The 16,696-nt window shown below is 45.0% G+C and overlaps 1 protein-coding gene across 1 annotated transcript; it reads right to left on the bottom strand.

Moving 5' to 3' along the window:
• Positions 1-9,465: 9,465 nt before the first annotated feature.
• On the bottom strand, positions 9,466-15,350 carry MESD (mesoderm development LRP chaperone). The gene is made up of 3 exons (XM_076347902.1): positions 15,171-15,350; positions 10,551-10,783; positions 9,466-9,815 (listed from the first exon to the last, which is right to left on the bottom strand). Exons 1-3 carry the CDS (start codon positions 15,333-15,335, stop codon positions 9,551-9,553), a joined length of 663 nt encoding a protein of 220 aa, XP_076204017.1. The 5' UTR covers positions 15,336-15,350; the 3' UTR covers positions 9,466-9,550.
• Between the last annotated feature and the right edge of the window lie 1,346 nt (positions 15,351-16,696).

The following is a 16,696-nucleotide window of genomic DNA, read 5'->3' as shown; positions in this document are numbered from 1 at the left end:
ATATCATATATCTCATCTCGTATCATATCAATCTCATATCATATCTCATATATCATATCATATCTCATCTCGTATCATATAAATCATATCTCGTATTGTCTCTCATATCATCTCATATCATATCTCATCTCGTATCATATCAATCTCATATCATATCTTGCATCGTATCTCATATCATATCGTATCATATCTCATCTCGTATCATATCAATCATATCATACCTCATGTCGTATCTCATATCATATCATATCATATCTCATCTCGTATCATATCAATTATATCATACCTCATGTCGTATCTCATATCATCTCATATCATATCTCATCTCGTATCATATCAATCTCATATACCTCATGTTGTATCTCATATCATCTCATCATATTTCATCTCGTATCATATCAATCTCGTATCTCGTATCTCACATCACATCGTATCGTATCTCATCATATCATATCAATCTCATATCATATCTCGTATCATATCTCATCTCGTATCATATCAATCTCATATCATATCTCGTATCATATCTCATCTCGTATCATATCAATCTCATATCATATCTCGTATCATATCTCATCTCGTATCATATCAATCTCATATCATATCTCGTATCATATCTCATCTCGTATCATATCAATCTCATATCATATCTCGTATCGTATCTCACATCACATCGTATCGTCTCTCATCTCGTATCGTATCAATCCCATATCATATCTCGTATCAATCCCATATCGTATCTCGTATCGTAGCAATCCCACATCATATCTCGTATCGCCTCGTGCCGCCCGGCCCGCTCTCGCCCCGCACCCCCTCCTGCCGTGCCGTACCGGCCCCACGTCACCGCTCGCGCTAAGGGCGTTACCCGCCCCCCGCCGGCGCGGGAGCGGCCGTTGCCTGGCCGCGCCCGCCCCCTAGCGGCCGCGCTGGGGCGCAGCGCCCCGCTGCCCCGCGGGCCGTGGGCGGCGAAGCCGCCGCCCGCGAAGGCCGGCGGTGGTCCCGTGGGCCGGGGCGCTCTCGACCCCGTCGCGGGGCGTCCTCTCGCAGGCCCGACAGGCGCGGGGGCCTCGGCGGGAAGGGTGGGTTTGTTCCCGTGCGCCCGCGAGGCTGGGAACCGGCGGGCTGGTCGCACAGCGCCCGTCTCCCCGCCGTGCCCGTCTCCCCGCCGTGCCCGTCTCCCCGCCGTGCCCTGCAGCAGAACCCGGGCTCCCCTCCGGCGGCCGTCGCCAGCGCCCGAAGGTGACGGGGGGGAAACCTCCGGCGACGCGGCTGGCAAGGCCGAGGTGGCGGAGCGGCTGGAGCGGGGGGACGGGGCACGGGCGGCCTTGCAGCGTTCCAGCAGCCAGCAGGGCTTCAGCCCTCCGGAACGCAGCTTTTGGCACATCAAGCACTCGGCAGAACGTCGTTCAAATCCGTGAGTTGGTGTGGCAGCTGGCAATCGTGTAGAAGTTACCCTCGCGCTTCTAGCTGCAGCTTCTGCCTCTTCCAGGGAAGTGCAGCGAGAGCGTTCGGGAGGGGGGTTCTTGGTTTTTGCTGTTGGTTTGGTGGGTTTTTTTTCTTTTCTTTTATATGCTGCTTTTATATGCCCTTTTAGAAGGGCACCGAGGCTGGTGAGGGGTCTGGAGAACAAGTCTGATGAGGAGGGGCTGAGGGAACTGGGGCTGTTTAGCCTGGAGAAGAGGAGGCTGAGGGGAGACCTCATCGCTCTCTACAACCGCCTGAAAGGAGGTTGTAGCGAGGTGGGGGTCGGTCTCTTCTCCCAAGTAACAAGCGATAGGACGAGAGGAAATGGCCTCAAGTTGTGCCAGGGGAGGTTTAGATTGGATGTAAGGAAAAATTTCTTTACTGAAAGAGTGGTGAAACATTGGAACAGGCTGCCCAGGGAAGTGGTGGAGTCCCCATCCCTGGAGGTATTTAAAAGACGTGTAGATGAGGCACTTAGGGACATGGTTTAGTGGGCATGGTGGTGTTGGGTTGACGGTTGGACTCGATGATCTTAGAGGTCTTTTCCAACCTCAATGATTCTATGATTCTATGATTCTATGATTCTTTGGACAACGGAAAAAAGAGGGTATGGGTTGAATCACAAACCAAGAAAAACCCAGAGATTTTGGCTCTTACATAAATGCCTTCTTATCCCAGCATGACAGCAATATTCCCAGCTGAGTGTCGCACTCTTATATTTAGTCTCTTCTGAGCAGCAAGCAAGCAACTGAGCTGTCTCAGTTTCTGCTCACAGCTACAAGACGCAGGGAAGCTCCCCCCTTCGCTTCACAGAGCTTCAAGTCTCCCAAATCCGCTGGACGATAAGAAACACTGTTCGTCCCGTTCCCCGAATGAAGTGCTTTTCACGCAACCCTTGCAGGTCTTCGGACCAGCCAGTCCGTCACCTCCACCAGAAGCTGAAGCCGCTGTGACGTGTCCAGGCTTTGTCAGCTCCAAAGGGCCATTTCCAGCAGCTGGCTCAGGGGCTGTTTTGTCACACCACCTTCTTTCTGACCAAAGGATGGGGGAGGGATGTGTAAAAACCACCACTGCAGCTACACCCTTCCTTCCTCTTGCATGTCTTCTTCACAAAACACACCTTCGGAAGCTCCTCCCTGCGGTGATCCCTTAGCCATGGAGCTGAATCCAGCACGTATGCTCACTTTAAAAACCAAACCCAAGGGAGAGCCCCATCGCTTTGGAAATAGGATAATTTGTGATTTCTGAGTTTGAGTCTCAGCTGGAGTATCATCTCAGCAGTCGGGAGCAGTACCAGGACACAGCAAGGGGCCTGCGATGAGGAAGCAGTGACAGGGCTCAACAGGAGAAAGCCCCTTACAAATCTTTCCTCCTTTGGCGAAGGGTGTAATGCAAGATCGTGACAAAATTCCCAGCACAACCGTAACCTCATCTCATCTTCTGTCGTCTTAGTGTTGAATGAGCAGTACAGGATAGTGTTTCTCAAAGTGCAGATGCCTCACCTAAAACCCAAGAGCCTGTCAGTTGATAGCGACACCTTGGGAAATTAATGCAGCTAATTTGACTTTTATTTCTGCTTTTCTGTATTCCACCTCCAGTATTCAACTGGTACCGCTACATCATTTGGGTATTTCTTGAGCATGGTCTTCCCTGGTAAAGTTGATTTTCTCATCCCAGGAAGTGAGACTGTCTTGGCTTATCACTACTGATGGAAATAATAACGTGGCTGAAATATATTTCAGGCCTTACTAGGGTTATCCGAGAATTGGGCAATGATGTGATGCTATGTGGGAGCAGGGGTTGGGGAGGAGCGGAGCTAGGATGGAACGTGGCCTTTCCCTGGGTTAGGTTACACAGCTCATTAGATCACAACAAAATACCTGGCTGCCACATTAAATGCTTCTGGATAAAATGAAAGTTAGGGTTTTTTCAAAATCAACTCAACTGCTGTCTTAAGTGCCAAAACACTGACTATCGAGGGTTGAGAAGTCGTAGGGTATGGCTGTGGATACAGTTGGCAGGATGAATAATAAAATATTCATACAAAAGTCTTGTGTAATTTAAAGTACGCACTATTTTGGATACTCGTGAGATTTCATTTTAGATGAGGGGATGAAAACTGACTTCTTCTTTGCAAAAGAAGTTGAGTGAAATAGAGCTGCACTGAGGACAAGTTAAAAAAAAAACCATCCAGGATGGATTGCGGCCATGGGGCTGGGAAATAATAAGCAATGATCACATGAATACACATACTAAACCTTTATTTTATGTATTTGTTTATTGACTCAGCAAGCGCTCAACCGCGGTATTTTTTTTCCAATACAACCTTGCAATACAATTATTCATGTATAACTCGGCCTTTCTCATTACGAAGAAGAATTTACGTAGGTTACAGCAAGATCCAGGTTACTTCGTGGTGCTGTTCAATAAAGAGCTACGTCTCTCTGCTAATGGCCTTGCACCTTGCAAGCAAATGCTGGGTCCTTGCTGTTCACCTCTTTCCAAAGCACGCGGAGGCCTGCCGACGTGTAACACTGCCGTCAACGAAGGCACCTGCACCCATCTAAATATTTATGATTTCATGAGTGCTCAGTGCCCTGGTCAGTGGCCTCCACAGAATTAGTTGGCCTTTCACCAACACAGAAATCCAGCCAACTGTAGACACTACCGAAAATTATCTTTAAAAGCAGTAGTTGTTACAGGCAGCAGAGACAGGCCCACAGTTTTTTTGGAAGTACAACTAAATTACAAAAGAAATCGTAAGCCAAAAAAAAAAAAGGTTTTTGGTTATAAACCTTATGGATTAGAGCATTCTAGTCCTTGTGCTGTAAAAATTAGGGTCTATTCTGTCCAACTGCAACAGAGCAGAGGCACAATAATTCTGGAGTAAGAAAAAGCTCCTGTTTCTGAGAACTGAAGTAACGCACTCTCCCCATGTCATTCCATGTTCAGGCCAGGGACGTTGGCAATAGGATTGTTACTGCAGCCTCAGCCAGCACTGAGTCACCTGAACATTAGGAACCCTGACACAGGTCACCTCCGGGCTGCTGTTTCGGAGCGGCGGCATCTGAAGGCGTCCTAATGGGATGAATTTTAGCTCTTCACAAGGCAGGAAGGCTCTGCCGTTACCACGTTATCACCGTCCTCTTCTTAACAGAGGCTGCGTAGCAAGACCATGTGCTGCAGGAACACGTATTTGCTGGCCTTTGCCAGTAAGATGGGGAAGAGGCTGAAGCTCCTTTGGCTGTCCCATTTCTCCCTCCCAAAATACCAATGTCTGGGTAATAGTTAAAAAAAAAACCCCTAAAATATCCCCAATTTTTTAAAAAATTCTTTGTTACAATTATTACCATAAATTTAAGTGATGGTTAACAGATCTGCTCTTGGTATTACAGAAATCCATTGATAGAACGCCACTGATAACTGATCCCCAGCTGACACCAGTATCAACAGTGAAAATACCGGTCTGTTAAGTAGCATCACACGGGAAGGAAACAAAGCATTTACCGGCTGTCTTTGGATAAAGGCTGGTGCGTCCTATAAAGCTTGATTGTAATGCATTACATCAACCTTTTAAATACTAATCAGAAACTAGCCTGCACAGACCCCTTCTGCTGGAGACGGATGGTGTGTCCACGGTACCCGACTTCTCTACTGAAGGAGAAAAACCACCACCACCAAAAAATTCAAGTGGAGTGTTTTTCCTTCAGAAATCCAAGCAGCTCTAACCTTCTGGCAATTTAATATTACCTGAACCCGGTGGGTTTTGTCCCTGTTAAAATGGCACGGTATGAAAGACAGAAAATAGTGATCTGCAAAGATAGTTCATTTTATCCCAGAGTAAGAATTATCAGATAAAAGTGTATCAACAGACATAGTAGGATGGCAATCTTGAGAATGAGAAACATGAGAGTACCAATGAAACAGGCATTTGTAAAAACAGGGGCATCGCCATTACTCAGGCAAGGGCTCTTCGAATTTCTATAAACGTCCAATGCAATTAAAAAAAACCCTCTGGAAAAGGCAAGCACTGTTACTCTTTGAATAGAAAAGGAAATGAGCCACAGATAAAGACTAGAAATAATTTCCAAGCCTTACTACAAACCCCACGAGAACAGTAGCCAAATATCAAAAGTAGGCTGTTCCGTATCTTAACAAAACGCTATTTTAATTTACGATTTCCTTTCCGCGAGAAAACTGAAAGAGTTCAGAAACGGTGACAGGAACGTAGAGGAACTTTTTGAAGTCAAGGCTGAGCTGTCTGTTCAGAGAAGAGAAATGCTTTGACCACTCAAGTAAAGATCAGAAATCCTGTTGTAGTTTTTATGCGTGTCTTAACAGACTTGAAGATAGAATTTGAAAAATGGGTGCTTCACCTAGTAACAAGCGCAGCAACAAAGCTGAAGACAAACTAAGAGAAGCTGCAAAAGAGACGGGAACCGCGAACTTCCCTGCTAGCAAATGCTGTGTGCGAAGAGAAAGACTGCAGCAGGGAGAGAGAAGACTGGCCATAGGCGCGGTGTTATGGGAAACTTTACTGCACCATCACGTATAAATCTTAGCAATGTAATAATGACCGCACCTGCAATTCTCATCTTTTTTTAAATGAATGTTGACACGGCTTGCATCTCTAGTTAGTAAGATTTAGTAGCTGGTGAGGATGTTTTCTTATAAATTTGACCGCCAGCATTTATTCATTTACTGCACACGGTACTTCTCTCGGGTCTTCTGGGCCCTGGCCCTAGCAATTTAAACGTCAGCTTTCCTACTTTGCCTGATGAAGCTCAGCCCTCAAAAACAGGGGATGGACTCGTACTCTTCTAGGTAGGAATTTGAATTTTTATTTTTATTTTTTTTTCTCCAGTAAAACAGATAAGGCACACAGTATACATTAGCATCATCTCCAAACAAACAAACCGAAAAAATCAAGATACTCATTCCGGTATTTTATTACATAAAGAGTTGATTGTCCATTGGAAATTTTTCACCAAGTGCAACCACATCTTGTGTAGCGTCACTGACAACCTGCTTTTTCTGAGAGGACAGCTGGGTTAAAAATACAGTAACTTAGAAAACTTAGTTGTGGCACTAGAACAGGGAAAACCACCAAGCTGAGTGGAGAAAAGGCAGCAGCCGTTCAGCTGTCACGAAAGCAGATGTTTTTCCACGCACCTCTGTGTAGTACTGAAAAAATAAGGAAATAAGAGCAGCTATAATCACCGCCCTACTTGTTGAAATCAGTTTTAAAGGCTGTATCTGAACTGCCCGTATGCAAAGCCGAAAATCTGTTATTGGAAGTCTGACGAGACTCAAATGAAAACCACCTATGAAGCAGAATCCAACGTCTGCTGGGTGTCTTATAGAGCATTAATGGCCTTAAGTAACTTTCTGAAGGTATTTATTTTTTTATATGTAAGTGATATTGTATTCGGGCCTCTTAAATCATTACAAAATAACATCTGCTTACGTAACACTGCACCAGGACAAGTGCTAGGGTCTCAAGGACCTACCAGTTCTAACAGGGAACGTTAAGTTGTGTTGGAGTAGAGTTATGAACTGCGATACCAGAGAAAGACTGGCTGGTGAAGAAGCTCCTGCCAGACTGCCACGTTGTACTTACTAGCACATTTAATTATTTGTTGAGTGTAAAGCATGAAAAAGGGAGAAGAAAAATGGAAGACAAAAAAGCTACTTCAAGGCAGTATTTCATATTTTATATCAAAAAGCAACTCTCAAGTCATTACTCTGATTAAAAACCTAAAAAAAACCCCAAACCCTTTAAAATTTAAATAAGCTCTGTGGCACACTCCTTTTAACTATAAAGGGAAAAGACCCAGTCTACTGTAAATGTAGATTTATGAATGACTAAAACAAGTATCTGTTCTCAAAAGTTGGGCTACAGCTATAGTGTAGTAATTGTTTCTCCTCCTTGGCTCATTTGCTTTTGTATCATTTGTATACTGTTTTGCATTGCTTAATTATTGAGCTCAGGAAGAACCCAGTTTGACCAAAAATGAAATCATGTTTATGTTTCATAACGTTAGGAAACTATGCAGTTAGAAACTGCATTTCCACACATCTCTGATCATAATCTGACTTGTCATCTCTATACCATAAAGTTGTAAAAAGAAAAGTCATTAGTATTTCATAGTTATAGTTTCAGCTGACCTCCGTTCATCTCAAGATGAGAAGCAATATTCTTTTAAAAAAAAAAAAGGGGGGGGAGGTGCAAACCCAGAACACTTGACAAAATGATAAATGAGTTATGAACAAGAAATGGACTGCGCATCTCTCCCCAATTCAATGCGATATCCAAGTATCTACAGAGACTCTTCTCAACCCCGCTACACATTTGGATTAATAGTAGAATATAAAAGTGATAGTTTAACCTGAAGAAATACATGATTCTCTTCATTTTTCCACTCAAACAGGCAAAGACCTGTTTAATGAAGTGTGGCAGGAAAGACTTCTTTAACCCTAAATTCATGCAAATATAATTAAAATTAAATAAAAATGATCACCCGGAACCTTCACCAACATCATTTAGTCCTTATGCACAGAAACCAAAGACGAGTTAGTCTGTCTCCCGAATAGCTAACTAACGCGTAATTATTTAAAAGGTTTTACTACTCAGTGAAACAGTAAGTTTAGTGACATCTTTTATTTTACGACAAGCACTCAGTAAGTCACAGTTTCCCACTTTTGATACTGAAGTATTCCAACAAGATCAACCATTATGGTTCAGTTAGGACCTTTTATCCAAAACACTTGGATTTTAGCACCTTAAATAAAGAGTCAAAGTAACATCTCAGTAGTATCGAATGAAGACAGTTAATACTGTGCTCATCCTCTGGAAAATGACGTGGACCATACGTACTAGGTGCATTTAGTCCTTAACACATAGTAAGGCAGAAGGGAGACAATTCAGTGATGCATTTGACTGAACACAATCTAAGAAAACCTTCCTAATTATACAAAGTCTTTTAAGGAGAAATTGAATTTGCTCCCATACATCAAACTTCATAGTATTTAAATCAAATGTTCATTTACAATCGACCATGTCACTCAGAAATCCATACCCCCCCCCCCAAAAAAAAAGTTATCTGGTTATTAAACATCAGTAAGTGATATGTCTAACTCAAAAGGTTAACTCTGTACTGTAACTAGTGCTTTTTCAAAGATTTAAACGAACCCTTAAACCAGTAGGAGAAATTAATTTCAGAGCTAAAGCTCTTTGTTGTAGCTCACTGTCTAGCTAATGGGGCATACATAACATTTGCTTCCGGAGGCACAGTTCTTTGGCAGCAGTAGCAACCTGAACGCCATGAATCTGACTTTCCCTTTCACCCCGACACCGCTCGTGTGGGTACCGTAAGTCCACTGACATCCCAGCACCGCTTCTGACGGGTACAGAATCTCCTTTCCGCACCGATTTGGAGTGCATTAGCCAAGTATCTGCCTAGCTTCTACCATGCTTCTCAGCACTTCCGTGGACTTCGGGGGACAGACCGAAGGGGTTTTGCTTATTTTAAAGAAACAGGCAGTCTAACCAGACGTGTCCTAAACCCTGCGATTTCAGGCATCTTTGGCCACTGTAACACTATTCTTTGCAATTTTAGGAAGCTTTGCCAACTGAGACTAGCAAACTGGCTTCCAAGAGAATCTTCTAGCACTGTACTCTGCCACCTAACAGCAGCTATGAATCGATGACCAACTTGCATACCCAAGATGGATGCGGCTTCTACAGATGAACATCGGTGTATTCTGAGACTGTATTTCTTCTTTTCCACTTAATTTAGATTTGTGATGTTAGACACACAGATTTGTATGTTAATTTTAAACAACAACAAAAGCGTAAAAAATTACAAACTAAAGTAGTCAACTGCTGGTATTACGCATTACCTTTCCTGTAACTAAACAAATGGCCAACATTAATAAGCAAACTGGTGAATTTCAGCATAGAAGTCTTTCAACCTCAGTAATCTCTGCTTCCTTCTTTCCCCCCCAATAAAGCCAGGAATTCTATGGAAATTTAGTTTCCCTTCAAGGAACAGCAGAGCAGCATTCAGTCTGGTTAACGTATCTGTCATAGATCCTCTCTCTGTTTGGTTGCTCGGTTGTCCTCTTTGATGCTATTAGGTTTCTTGTCTCCGTCTTTTTTCTTCTTTGCTTTTTCAGGTTTGGTTTTGTTTTTCACTTTCTCACTTTCTTCTGCTCCTTTGCCAGGATAAACCTGACCTTCCAGAGTAACATCCGCACACCTTTCCTGATTTATCAGAAAGTCTTTGATCTCCCAGGCATAACCGCCATCACGTAGCATAAAGATGGCACGGTTTGAGCCGACAATAAACCTAGAGGAAAGAGGTAAGTTAGCTCCATGCCTTTCAAGCACTACAACATTTTGCTTAATTCAGAGCACCTCCACAACTGAGGCGTACATTTAAGAGCAAGAAGTTGGTCTTGTTGATGTTGCCTGGGGATAGGGGACAAGAGAACAATTTTCTAGTACATGTAATAATAAACTGTATTAAGTTTACAAATAACCAAGGAGGAGTAAGAATACGAAGAAAACTTAAGAACTAATTTGGCACTATGTAAAATCCACTAATGAGCATTAAATTTGCTTTAGACACTCACTGCAACCCTTCTCAGCTTCAACTCAAGAGCACAACATTCCTCTGTTTCACAATTATCATCTCTCTCCGAGAGAAAAATTACATTTTTTTGCCAGGGGAACAAAAAGCCTTTTGTGGTGACAAGTCTTCCAAGTGTGATGTTTTCCATTGAGCACATAAAGGCAAACTACTGCCACTAGAACTGATAAATAGCTGAAACGTAATGAGATAAAAAGAAAGTAGGCTATACATACATCATGCATAAGTGTTAAAAAGGACTTGTGCACCACACCAGAATTTTTGTAGTGTGACTTAAACCAAATTGGTATATAAACTGATACAGAAACAGGAATAGTGACAGACGATGGAGGTGGGGAAGGGCACAGGATGAACAGTTGAAAAGATTTTCAGGAAGAGAGAAACAAGGGTTCTGTAAAAGCAAGAACTTTATCCTTGCGTGCAACAGCTTACCTTTGCACATCATAGTTTGCATTGAAGAGACTGCCCTGCCACAAGCTAGTAATTTCTTCCGTCTCCTTTTCTGTGGGATTTCCCGACACCGTGACAAACATCATCAAAGTCTTCCCCTTTTTTGTCAGCTTCAGGATACTTTCAGGCTTGCCTGGATCAATTTTTGAGAAATCTATTGGTGCTGGAGGCCTCTTGTGTTCAGGAAGATCCCCCTCTTCAATGTCATCGTCTTTCTGTTTTGAAAAGGAAAAGGAGGCTTTACACTCAACTGTTCCACAAAGCTGTTCTTTCTTGAAACTTCCCGTTGTTTAGAGAATAACTCCGCTTTGATAAAGCGAAAGCATTGTGTAGTTTAATGATGGAGATTTGAGAATCAAAAGAAATAGTGAGTTTTCTCTCAAGCTACTTCACCGAGAGTGCTCTTCCCATTTACAACCCTCCCCTCAAAATGATGCACATATTGATACCGACAGGTAGAATCTCATTTTACCATGTACTGAGAAATATTTCAGCCACAAGGCTAATTCAATACAGCTCCCCTCTAGGCACTTCATAAAATAACACTTTTTTTTTTTCTTCACAGTTTCACAGAAATTTATTAAGTTTTCAAGATGGACTGAGAAAGTTGCACTAAAAAGCCTCATACACACATAAATAAAAAAGTCATCCATCTGCATATTGCTTTCAGAGGTCAAAACTCACTTCTGGGAATCATGCGATCACTTGAGAATTTAATTTTCCTTACTTTGTGTCTTTAAATAAATAAAAAGGCGAGAATTCAGAATTTGCCACAGGAAAACTTTTATCAAGGGTTTCATGACTTTTCTAATGCACAGATGAAGAGCAGCTCACATTCTGACAACATAATCACCACGAGTAACTCGCTGTTCGAAAGCAGAAAAAACACTCGATGCCTCTGCGGAGGCTGACAGGCATTTAAATATTTGGAAAGGCAGAATTCAAACTGCTGCCCCTTAAAACAGCTCCCGACAGAGAGGAGTGAGTATAGTGACAACTTACATTGAGCTAGAACTTGGTTTCTTAAACAGTATTTGTATCACAGAATTAAAAAGGGAAAAAAAAGAACAGAAAAACACAGAAGTCTTATACCGGCATCCACCCAAGCACTAGTAGATCAGCAGGAATTAAGGCAGATATTTTAGGTGTTGTTTTGACTTCAAACATTTAGCGAAAATATGCATCACTCCATTAGGGACATGAACCGTAGCAATATCTAAAGACACTCCCTTCGAGAGCCAAGCTTGCTTTTTAGATCTAAGTATGCATTACCTTCTCATCTCCGCACATACAAACTCAACAACATCCTCTTACAACATCCCACTACAGGGAGCATCCCATACCAGCGACCTTCTCTTCACATCTGAGTTACGTAGAATTTGCTGTTTTTTTGATGAGGGAGTTTAAAATTTAGTTACTGTAGAATAAAAGTAGAAGCCTTAGATTTCATCCTTTCTTTCCTTACTAATTACACATCTGTTTCAATTTTGCAAGTCTGAAGCATGCTTTCAAGTAGTTCACATGCCTTTGAAAATTCCACGTTAACTGGGAGCAAAGGAGAGCCCCAGGAAAGTCCCGCTGCCCTCACTACGTGGGGACAATACTTATTTTAGAGGAAGCTGGAAAATGCTCATATTGGCAAAGTACTGTGAAAATACACAATCTTACATGACTGAATAAAAAACACTCTTCAGAAGTAAAAGCAAATCAATTCTAATTTTAGACCAGTTTGGCTAGTGCAAAACCAACTTATTTCACAGGTTTGAAAGACAAAGGCAGAAACAAATGTTTCCAAATACGCCTCACATAATACAGAAATTGACTTTGGATTTAGTGACAACACAGTAATAACATATATTATCTATTTTTCCCTTAATTATTCAACTAAATGTTCATAAAGCTGTATTGTCACAGTTTAAATGAAAATATTGTAAGAAGCGGTCAAAAGCTCCCCTACCTGACACTTCTTTTCTTGATCCTGTACAAACTATCATGCAGTTTTGTATTTATAAAGCTATCTATAAAGTAAAAGACTGGAAGGAAAGTGTAAAGCTTTTGCTTTCAAAAGTCTAGCAGATTCATTCATTTAAACAGTAATGTGAGGCTTCAGAGGGAAGCGTTACAAAGACATTCCTTCTCTTTCTCCTCCCCTCAGCTCCCATTCTCACGCATTTCTCATCAATGCCCTGGACTTTTGTTTTTAAAAATATCAGCAACACATGTCACCTAATTCCTTAGCCTATTCAATAACCTTAGCTCAGAGTCAAGCCTGAGAAACCCTGAGCTTATAACAATAATGAACTATTTAAAGAATATGACATTTCAGTAACAGAAAGACCTCTGGACCAGATTCTCAGTTCTGCTTCCAGCTCCTCTGGACTCAGGGCTGCTGGAGAGTGCCTTTCCATGACGGAAATGAAATCCTTAGGCGGCTTCCTTCAAGCTCCAGTTGTGCAACTGAGCTGCTGAAGCAACCTCTATCTCTTTTCCCCGTTCCCCATGCTCATTTTCCACTAGATCACTCTCCCAGTTCACCGGGCAGTCATGCGCATGGTTGCACCAGCACGGTGCAAGGGGCAGCACGAGAGCCTGAACAGAGAGGTGGCTGCTCCTTCTGGAAGGCTGCGGGAGCCACAGCCTCAGCCTCGCCAGGCTCGTGGCTGAACCCAAGGTTGTTACAGCCACCATCCTCCAATGCTTTTAGACTAATTGCCAGGGAAATAAAAAAATATTAGGAGTCATCCCACTCAGTTGAAAGTAACGACACTTGATTCTGTACAGATCTGTGCCCTGTGCCCCTCGCTCCCGAGCATAATTCCTGCTCTTATCTGAATTCATAACGGCCCCTTTGTTTCTCATCCCACCCCCGCAAGTCCGCTCATGCCCTTTCTTCTCCTCTATCCTCCAGCCACCACCCCCTCAAGTCTTTCATGTTCCTTATATGCGTCCTAATCATCATCGGGCAAAATGCCATACAGCTGACCATCCCGAAGACCAAACAACTGTTAATTGTTGAGTCCCTGCTTCAGTAACTTTGTTCTTCCAGGGCTCTGGCTGTATGTGCGTTTCCTCAGTGGCAATGCCAACCCGAGCAGCCAACTCCCCAGCTGCTCAGCCGCATCTGCACGCAAAGTGGCTACAAGCATTTGTGCAGCACATGGTGAACGGGATCGGAGACCTGCTCCAGCTAAAGAGGAAAAACCCTGAACAGCATCCTGACCCTGCCTGCCACATGGCTGGAAGAGAATATACAGCCAAAGAGTCACGGCAGCATTAACTTGAGTCTCCCTTTCAACCAGGCATCTAATTCACAAACTCGGAGATGCTCATCTTTAAGATTTTTCCTACAATGCCAAATTTGGTTGATATTATCATTTAATATCATTTGGCCAATATTATCATTTAAGCCTTGATTTTTTAGCAGCTGGGACTACCTGGTCCTCGGCTGATACCATTAACAAAAAAGTGAACTTTGAGCTTTTTACGTAATTTTATTTAAAACTTTAACTCAATTTTCTAAGAATCTCCCTTCCTAAAGGGAGGGCCCCAGCAACAGTCCATGGGATGAACAAGTCCATAACCTGCCAACCAGGTCCAAGGCAGACATCCTTACTTCTCACAGAAGTTACTTTGTCTATATTACACGTACAAAAGCTACTTCTCCACCTTGCCTTACAGCTGTAACTGGTGTTACCAGAGACAGAAGTTTTCACTCTATTATTTCCTCCAGCTTTTGTGCAAAACATTCTGGGGAACAGCTTCATGGGAAAGAATAAAAGACACTGATGAGTGCTCTGGCATTTGTCAGAAGATGATGGAAGACAAAAATAGTGAAAAGAGCCGAACAGTGGCATGACAACCACATGGAGAAAACAGTGATGGGGAACGGTCAAAGAAAGTTAAGGCTGCGGGCTGATGGGGATGAAGGGGGACAAGAGAGAGCTAGAATTAGAAGAAGTCGTTACCGTGAGGAGTGGCAAGGAAGGAAACACCAAACCAAAAAAACAACTACATATCTACTCTGCAAACGCGAAATGAGTATTTCTCCCACTATCCATCCTTCGGTCACAGAATGTATATCCCTTAATACCCTGAAACAGCAGACATTTAAGTCAAACCAGGCTGCTGGCATGCACCGACAGCGGGTGTTTGGGGCTCAGGCGCTGGGAGGAGGGAAGGGGGCAGCAGGGCAGGTTGGGGGCACCGGGGTGAGGCCAGCTCCCCCAGGAGCCCCTTCTGTGCCCGCTCGCCCGATTTTGTAACCTCCCCACACACAAGCCCGGAGCCTCAGAGGAAGGAAACCGGTATCAGCCACCCTCACGCCACCAGGCCTCGGGGATCCCTCCCGCCCGCGCCGGGCCAGGGTCCTAGCTAGGCCCGGGGGAAGGACGGCCGGGCCGCGGGCGCCGAACCTCCCACCTTCCCCGCGGCGGAGGCGCCGCGGGGCCGGGCAGAGCGGCCGCCGGGCCGCGGAGCAGCCGGCAGTGCCGCCCCGAGCCCACCCCCCCGCCCCCGCTCCCCGCGCCGGCGGCAGCCGCGGGGTCCCTTCTGCGGGCTCTGGGAAGCGCAGCCCCGCCGCGGGTCCCCGGCTCCTCCCCGCACCTCCCACTGCTCCAGCAGCCGAGCCATGTCCGCGTCGTTGTAGTCCCGAATGTCCTTCTTCTTAGCCGGCCCCGCCCGCCGCTTCCCCTCCGGCTCGCCGGCCCCGGCTGCCGCGCACAACCACAGCGCCAGGCCCAACAGGGCCCAGCCAGCGGCCGCCGCCATCTTCTCCCGCACCTCGCCGCCGCGGGAAGGCGGCCCCGGCTGCCTTAAGGGGCGGGGGCAGCGGCGGCTCGGGACGAGGGGAAGGAGGAGCTGAAAGAGGAGAAGGGGCGAGAGGGCAGCGACAGAGGCGGCGGGGCGGGCTGGGCGTCACCGGGGGCAGGGACTAGGGGATGGCGGGGGGGGTGGGACATGGGCAACAACCGCCTTCTCGGCCGACGTGCGCCTGCTCCGCGCTGAGGGGAGGTTGTGCTGCTTTCCCGAAGCGCGCCCGAGCACCGGGAGCGAGCCGGGGGGTGCGGGCACCCTCACCCTCCTCCTCCTCCTCCTCCTCCTCCTCCACCGTGATGTCGCACCCCGGCGTGTGACGCGCTGTCCCCACACAATGGGCCGTTTCAGGAGGCTGCCGCCCAGCCCCGGCCTGCTGCGGTCGGGGGCCGCTCTGGGTGTAGTCCCTGCAGATCTTGGCCCCGTTTATTGAATGAAAGATGGACATTGTGGTGGTTTTTTTGTTTGTTTTTTTTTTTTAAAGTATGATGGACCAGCTTCTGGAATACAAGCTATGCGATTTTTTTTTATTGCTTTTTTTAAAGCAGGATGACAAGTATCTGCGTTCACTAATCTATGTGATAGGAACTGGGCCCCACTGCACCGAGTCTTCCAATTTTAACTGGTATCTCGGCGATACTAGGTTTTCAGAAGACTTTTAAAAATAAAGCTGTTGCTAAAGTGCAACTCCAGAACGTCTGAACACCATAAAAAATTGACACGGCTTTTTCTTTGTACAGACTACTTTTCTTGTTACCCAAACCAAATTATAGAGATTGATGTCTGCCTAGCCTTATTTCACTCCTCGGTCTTCATTTTTTCGTCATGGAAGCCGTTTTAATTATAAATAGCACTCCTTTGCCTTTTAGACTTGGGCTCCAAGAAGTTTGAACTTGGGACTTCAAGGAAGCATCACAGTAGCTGCTACTGATAGATACTAATTGTGGTCAGGCCGATCAGCGAACAGGGTGCTTTTCCATGCGAGTGGAAGCATTGAAGGGAGAGCAGGTTCAGAGCAGAGGAACTAATTCTATAGAGTGAACACTTCAACCCCAATTCTGTTACTCTGTATAGTCCTATAATGGACCAGCAGCCCACTGCCCTTACGAGCACAGTGTGCAAATACAAACCAAAAGCAGTCAGTAGGCAGGGCGTGGGTTCGGGAGGCTTTCCAAAGCCCGGACTAACTCCTGAAAGGATGAGACACCGAAGGGCTATGTAGCTTGTGAACGCCAGGGATACGTGCCACATGAAGCAGCAGCTTGCCAAGTGCACGCGTAGCACGAGAAACGGCAGAGGAGGATGTGGGATCTAAG

This window comes from Aptenodytes patagonicus, chromosome 10, assembly GCF_965638725.1.
Source record: "Aptenodytes patagonicus chromosome 10, bAptPat1.pri.cur, whole genome shotgun sequence".
Lineage (NCBI taxonomy): Eukaryota > Metazoa > Chordata > Aves > Sphenisciformes > Spheniscidae > Aptenodytes > Aptenodytes patagonicus.
Note: the sequence above shows the minus strand (reverse complement) of the source record. Positions and strands in the feature narration are given on the sequence as shown.

What these genes read in the sequence shown, in the direction of transcription:
- MESD (XM_076347902.1), bottom strand. Translation starts at nt 15,335, where the DNA reads ATGGCGGCGGCCGCTGGCTGGGCCCTGTTGGGCCTGGCGCTGTGGTTG. An exon ending in GGCTGCTGGAGCAGTGGGAG is followed by an intron (nt 10,784 to 15,170) that starts GTGCGGGGAGGA and finishes TTTTCAAAACAG; the next exon opens with AAAGACGATGACATTGAAGA. An exon ending in GCAAACTATGATGTGCAAAG is followed by an intron (nt 9,816 to 10,550) that starts GTAAGCTGTTGC and finishes TCTTTCCTCTAG; the next exon opens with GTTTATTGTCGGCTCAAACC.